Source organism: Orycteropus afer, unplaced genomic scaffold (genome assembly GCF_000298275.1).
Source record: "Orycteropus afer afer isolate SDZICR_OR568_19922 unplaced genomic scaffold, OryAfe1.0 scaffold01136, whole genome shotgun sequence".
NCBI classification, from domain to species: domain Eukaryota; kingdom Metazoa; phylum Chordata; class Mammalia; order Tubulidentata; family Orycteropodidae; genus Orycteropus; species Orycteropus afer.
In genome coordinates this window covers 221177-228595 of record NW_006922723.1, presented here as the reverse complement: position 1 = coordinate 228595, position 7419 = coordinate 221177, and the positions used below count along the sequence as shown (strand labels likewise).

Here is a 7419-nt window from a genome sequence, read left to right as displayed (position 1 = left end):
AGTGATACTGCCTCGGAAACCCAAGGAGGGGTCGCTATGAGTCAGGGCTGACTCGACGGCACATAACAACAACAACAACAACAAATTTGGGAATGGCCTCAGGTTTCTCCACTTGACTCTTTCCCTTTGGTGAGTCATAAAGGAGATCTGGGAGCTCTGGTGGTGTAATCCCTAAGGCATGTGACTGCTAAACAGAAGGCTGGCAGTTTAAACCCACCAACCACTCCTCAGAAGGAAGACTGGGCAATCTACTTCCATAGAGATTGTTGTTGCTGTTATGTGCTGTTGAGTTGGACCCGACTCATAGCGATACCACCTAGGAAACCCAAGCAGGTGTCACTATGAGTCAAATGCACTCAACGGCTTTGAGTTTGGTTTTTTGGTTTTGGTTAATAGGAGCTCTCATAGCATATGCCTAAGGCATTTGACTGCTGACCATAAGGTTTGCGGTTGAAACCCACCAGCCACTCCACGGGAGGAAGACAGGGCAATCTATTTCCGTAAAGATTTTACCATCTCGGAAACTCAATGGCATGAAACAAAATGTGGAAGAACTGCTGTATGGAAAATGATTTTGCTCTGTAAACTTTCACACAAATCACAATTGAATAAAAGAAAAGAAAAGGAGAAAAAAAGCAGCAGGTCCATCATTCTTTTATACTTCTCTACAGCATGCTTCAAAAAGCATCTGATAAAACATTCACTTCCTGGAAAGTCCTCAGTATAGATGATGAGAGGTTAGATAAAACAAACATAAGACCTTCAAAACCATCTTTCTCCATTTAAAAATTTGAGGGGAAAAAAACTTTATTGCTATTATTATTACTGTCATAAGTTTGCTAAGACAGATCTGATTAGACTTCTGCTTATCATCTTGGTCATTACATCTTTCAAAATTTTGGATTTTCAACTATTGACTATTGTTGTGTTACCTGAAACGTTCATCTCGTTCTCCAGACCTGATACTTGCTGCTCGATCATTGGGAAGGGCTACCTGTGCATCCTCCTCTACCTTTTTATTTGCTTGATGACTGTGAATGTGTGTTGTTCCGGCTGATTGAAGCATTGCTACAGGTGCATAGTCTTTGCCTTTTGCAAAATCTTCAACTACAAACTCTCCCACTGGATTAGTGACCGCAGGGGATATGCCTTTTACAGAATAGAGTATTAAGTTTATATGCAACTTTTTGAATTTCATTTTCCAAGCAATATTCATGAATTATTTAGTACACAAGATCATTGGTTTAACTTAAATGCTTAGCACCAAAACAAGCACATGCATTAATAAAATACAAAAAATTAATTTATTAAGTGGCTCTAAATAAAACACAAGTCCTTATAACTTAGCTACATAATGCATGCATATGTAAATTACAGGGTAACTCAAAGAAGTAGGTTGGCCATGGGAAACAGATTTTTGTAGGTTAAGAAGAGATATAAATTTCTGCAATTTCATATGATTCAACATGTTGTTGTTGTTGTTGTTATGTGCCATTGAGTCAAACCTGACTCATAGCGACCCCTCCTTGGGTTTCCGAGGCAGTATCACTACGGAAGTAGGATTGCCCAACCTTCCTTCCAAGGAGTGCTGGTGGGTTTGAACCGCCAGCCATCTGGTTAGCAGGCAAGTGTCTTAGCCACTATGAAAAGATAATTGAGAATGAGATAAAACAGCATAAGAAAAAGGGAACAACGAGTTTCTGTTTATAGGAATGAAAAAATTGGCAATGGATATCAGTGATGGCTGCAAACATGATCAGTGCAATTGGTGTCACTGATTTGTCCTCATGAAAAATGTTGAATTGGCAAACGTGTTATCTATATTTTTACAAATATTCTTAAACAATGTTCCACTGGGAGGGGACATGCAAACAAAAAAATAAAAAGAATAAAACAAAAAAAATTACAATGCTTCACTACTTTTATATTTGACTAGACTAATGCAGAAGACCCCTGGTGTCAGTGGTTAAGAGCTAGGCCGCTAACCAAAGGTTAGTAGTTCAAACCCACCAGTAGCTCCACTAGAGAAAAGACCTGGATGGAAATCTGCTCCTGTAAAGATTATAGCCTAGAAAACTAGGGGTCAGTTCTACTCTGTGATATGGGCCACAATCAATCAGAATCAACTCTTTGGCACACAACAACAGACCAATGCTATTCAAATTGTAATACTTAGAATGCCAATATCATCTTCTTCTGGAAACTTGTTATAAATGTGTACTATTGGACCCCATCACAGACCTACTTAATCACCAATGCAGAGATGTGGGCCAACGATCTGTATTTTAACAGGTTTTCCAGGTGATTTTAATACATGCTATAAGGTGAGGACCAGTGAATCAGACTGCATTTAATATAACAGCACATATTGACATTAATTAATATGTTAATACAAGCCCATATTAGCCAAACTTGTGAGCATCTACAGTGGCATACCAGGATTAACTTTCATCTGGACTTTCTTTTTTTGAGATCGGCACACACCATGGAAATCTAAATAGATATGATGAAATGGTTTCATTGATAAAGACTGAAAACTTTCATCTGCTACGAGACCAATAATCTCTACTACTTGCTTCGATTTAAAGCTTCCAATTTGGTGTGGAATAAAGGAGCATACGACATTCTAAAAGGAGAAGAAAATAGTAACAAATATAATATTGTTAGGAAAAAAAATCAAATTCAAAATAATTGCTTATAAAATTTCAGGGGAAGCTGTATTATTATGGAGCTAAGTGTTTTAGAAATAGCACATACAACACTGATTAACGTTTAAAATATTCAAGATTAGAGGATTATTTAAGAAAAATTAGTAACAAAGGTAATAAGACATTTCCAGAAAGTGGAGTAAGGAAATCCAAAAATCTCCCTCTCCATAAAAAGAAAGCAAAACTGTCAAAATCAACTTTTCAGTTATCTGTAAATTAACTAAAGGCTTACAAAAAGCTGAAGAGTACTTATTCAAGAAAAATTGACTGAATCTCTATAAAACAGCAAGTTTTGTGATGTTTTCATTTGTTTTAATCCCATCTGCAGGAGCCCCAGTGGTGGAACAGTTAAGTACTTGGCTGCTAACTGTTGGCAGTTCAAACCTCGGCAGCTCTGTGAGAGAAAGACCTGACAATCTGCTCCTGTGAGTACTACCACCTAGAAAACCTTATAGGGAAGTGGCCCTGAGAAACAACAGTCTTCCAATTATGTTGTTGTTGTTGTTGTTGTTATTTGCCGTCGAGTCGGCCCTGACTCATAGCGACCCCTCCTTGGGTTTCCGAGGTAGTATCACTATGGAAGTAGGATTGCCCAACCTTCCTTCCGAGGAGTGGCTGGTGGGTTTGAACCGCCAGCCTTCTGGTTAGCAGTCAAGTGCCTTAGGCACTATGCTACCAGAGCTCCCCTTCCAATTATAATAGCTGTGAAAGCCATTAGTCCAGCAGCCAATGGAGGAGGCAGAATGAGTTTAGAGTTCTCATCAACATCCATTCCCAGAGAATTTATTATTCCCCTTTGTGCTGTCTGGCAGCTTCTCATTTTGAAGGCTTGTTTTAATCTGACCTGATTGATAATAGTCATCTTTCCAGAGTTTTATTTATTAGAAGAAAAAAAAGCAATAATCATTGAATATCATAGCAACCTGAGGCGGGGCAACCAGTTGAGGCTAACAAAAAGCTAACCAAAAATAAAGAAGAAATTAAAAAGATAAGATAATAACAAGTGGGAAATAAGATATCCATAAGAAATTAAAAGTTAGTAACAACTGGGAAACAAGATATCTATAGAGCATTTGAAGAAGTCTGACATATTCTCAGGTATCTAGATGACCACACACATGTGTAGGGCAGTGTACATACACAAGGAAAATCTTAGAAGGGTGAGATCTATCACCTCAGGCTGACATTGAGGCTGTGTGCCAAGAAGAATTGAAAGCTATACAGACTTACAAGGCTTGGTGATCTGCTTTTATTGAGATTACAATGAAGAAAACCCTATGGAGCAAAGTTCTACTCTGTAACACATGGGATCATCAGTGAGTTGGAATTGATGGCAATGGGTTTGGTTTAATACCCTCACAGAGATGCCCCACCATTACCCATAGTATGTATTCTCCTTCACTTCAATAAGTAATAAACACAGTTTATTCAACTGCAGGTGTGTTTCTGGAGGTCTTTGGCTAGAGGCCATTAACAGGAGGAAGGCAGAAACTGATTACTAAAAAGATAATGTGATATAATTTATTAGTTATGGTATCAGTGACACAGAATGCAATGTATGTTATAAAGAAAGTTGCCTTCCAAATTTAACTTCCACAAAATCACTAGGATTCAAAAGTTATGGTAGACTGGATTATCATTCCCAATCCTTTAATCCCTTTATGTCTATCTGTCTGCCTGTCTATCTATCTGTCTATCACTTAAACTGGAAAAAAAGAAAAACCTCACTATTGTTGATTCAGATCTGACTCTTAGGGACACCCCCCCCTTAGGTATCTGAGGCAGTATCACTATGGAAGTAGATTGCCCAATCTTCCTTCTGAGAAACCCTATTACGGTAGTTCTACTATGTCTTATAGGGTTGCTATGATTTGGAATCTACTTGACAGCAGTGGGTTTGGGTTTGGTTTTGGGGGGTCTTTTGTCTGAGAATGTACACTTTTTTGGCCTGCCTCTTCCCTTCCCTCTTTATCCCACTCCCTTACCAATGTCACCGGGGAGCGCTTCCTTACTAAACAATTTAAACATCAATCTTTATCTCAGGGTTTGAATCTGGAAAACTCAACCTAAAACAATAACTCTAACAGAAATTCTTCAATTTCTCTCAATTATTTTTTTTATTCCCTGCTGAGATCCTTTCAACATAAAAAATCACTTTAAGAGAGAAAATTCCATCAAAGAGTTCTCATTATTAATATATTTTCCATGATTTTCTAAAACTGAGCCAACTTTCATTTCCCTATAACTTTTATTGGTATGAATAATTTTTTTCCTTCCTTTCAATTTGTACTACTATCACTTTATTCCAGTTTTTTTTTCTTACATCTTTTCTAGGGGTTATAGTAGCTTCATTGAAGTCCTTTCTGTTAAAAATATTTTCTCATCCAATCAATCCTGTAACAATTGCCTAAAGTGCCATTCACAAAACTTCAGTGGATTCCCAAGGCTTACTAAACATGTTATTGTTGTTGTTATGTGCCGTCGAGTCAGCCCTGACTCATAGCGACCCCTCCTTGGGTTTCCGAGGCAGTATCACTACGGAAGTAGGATTGCCCAACCTTCCTTCCAAGGAGTGGCTAGTGGGTTTGAACCGCCAGCCTTCTGGTTAGCAGTCAAGTGCCTTAGCCACTATGCTTCCAGAGCTCCCTTACATAGTCCAAACTTTTTACTCCAGCTTCCAAGACAACTCGATCTTGACCTATAACCTCCCAACTCTACTTACAGCTACAGCCCTGAATGTTCAGTAGACTGAGATCAAATTAAAATTTCACTAATCTCTGCATATTCTATAGTCTTTCTCCAACCATATTTTTGGTAATGGTGGTTCTCTCTGTAACAGCACTCCTCAACATTTAATCTCTTGTACTTTACTAATCATTTTATCAAAACCTTATGTCCAATACAAAATAGTGTGTTAGACAGGTAGGAAGAAAGAAAGAAGTAAAGGAGGAAGAAAAGGGAAGGGAGAGGAAGAAGGAAGGGAGAAAGGAAGGAACGAAGGAAGGAAGGAAAGAAGAAAAAGATGACTATTAGTTTTCAGGACATCAAAATTGCAATAGCATTTATGCTTGTTGTTGTTGTTGTTGTTATGTGCCGTTGAGTCAGACCTGACCCATAGCGACCCCTCCTTGGGTTTCCAGGGCAGTATCACTACGGAAGTAGATTGCCCCATCTTCCTTCCGGGGAGTGGCTGGTGGGTTTGAACCGCCGGCCTTCTGGTTAGCAGTCAAGTGCCTTAGCCACTACGCTACCAGAGCTCCCAGTTATGCTAGGGAATTTTATTAAGAATTCTTAGGTAGTAGTAAAAGTTAAAAGTTGCAAACAATGGAAACCCACTCTAGTTATCTTAAACTGAAAATTAATTTCTTGGAAGGATTGTCAAGAACTCAAAGAATTGATGGAAGCTATAGAACAAGACTTGGAAAATGGGTGAAAACCAAGGAATTCTACACAGTCAGCACCACCTTCACTGAACATTGCAGCTCACAGGGTAAATCCAATACTTTCTTAACTTCTGATTCAAGTATCTTGATTGGAGTGTCTAACAGAGCAATGTTGGATTATGAGCCTAGAGTTCAGGGAGTGTGGATATTAGGGCTTTTTGTTTCTTTTCTCTCTCTCTCTCTCTCTCTCTCTCTCACTGCCATTGAGTCAGATCCAACTCATAGCAGCCCCTCCTTGGGTTTCCAAGGTGGTAAGACTACGGTAATAGATTGCCCAGTCTTCCTTCTGGTTAGCAGTCAGATGCCTTAGGCACTATGCCACCAGAGCTCCTTTTTATTTCTACAATAGGGGACAAATACCTGCCTTCCTCCAAGACCCACAAAATGACAGACCACCCAAACATAAAGTTATGGGATTCATATAATGACCAGTCAAAAATAATAGCAAGTATCTACCATATTTTAGAAAATATTTTAATAATTCAGTTTCTTTTCTGATATCTACCAGCAGTACAAGCCCTAGGTCATTTAGTACAATCACTTTGAAATTCCAAAATTCTACTTAATCTTCAAGGCTTGGCTCACGTGTCACTCTCTTTTGAAGACTTCTCTACCTGATGGCAGTAAACACCTTGCCCTCTGTGTTCTATATCATTTTATTCGCAGCTCTCTTTTAACATATTCTACATTCTTAAAACACACCTACTACATGGAAAAAGAAAATTGCAAGCAGAAACTATATTTTTCACTTATTTACAGAGTTATGTTTTACGCTTATTTACGTATTTAATATTACTAGTAAATATGTTTCTTGTCACATTATAAGCATTTAACAAATAAGTATGGATTCTGTACAAGTGTTAATAGAAAAATATGGATAACTAGACCACAGAAGATAAAAAATTTACAAACATTGGTGGGACAAATGTAGTTCTTATCTTCTGAATAGCATTTTAGCAGACCATAAAATGTTTAAAGAAATATGAAAGCAAAACATAGTTATCTTACCTGAATACATCCTTCATCAAGCTTTCCCTTTTTAGGATCAATTTTAAAATGTGCCGTTTTCTGGAAATGATACATTATAGGGAGTGAATCAGATCGATTTTGCATAAGACACAGAATCTCCGAATGTTCACCCATAATACAGGGTGGAAATTTAAAGACTTTGGCTGGATTGAATTGCAATAACACAGGAATGCCTGAGCCTGTCAATGCTAATTCCACTTTCTGAAATCGATCATCTGTAAAAACAAGAATAGGTGTTG

The 7419-nt window shown here is 38.1% G+C and overlaps 1 protein-coding gene across 1 annotated transcript in view; it reads right to left on the bottom strand.

The window, feature by feature from the left end:
* Positions 1-7419, bottom strand: part of LOC103212876 (cilia- and flagella-associated protein 47) — a gene marked incomplete at its 3' end in the record, with an annotated part of 63092 nt that overhangs the window by 25339 nt on the left and 30334 nt on the right. The window contains exons 8-10 of the mRNA XM_007958803.1: positions 7160-7395; positions 2437-2626; positions 933-1149 (exon numbers count right to left, since the gene is read on the bottom strand). Of these exons, the coding sequence (XP_007956994.1) occupies positions 933-1149; positions 2437-2626; positions 7160-7395 (643 nt within the window). The remainder of the gene's footprint in view (positions 1-932; positions 1150-2436; positions 2627-7159; positions 7396-7419) is intronic.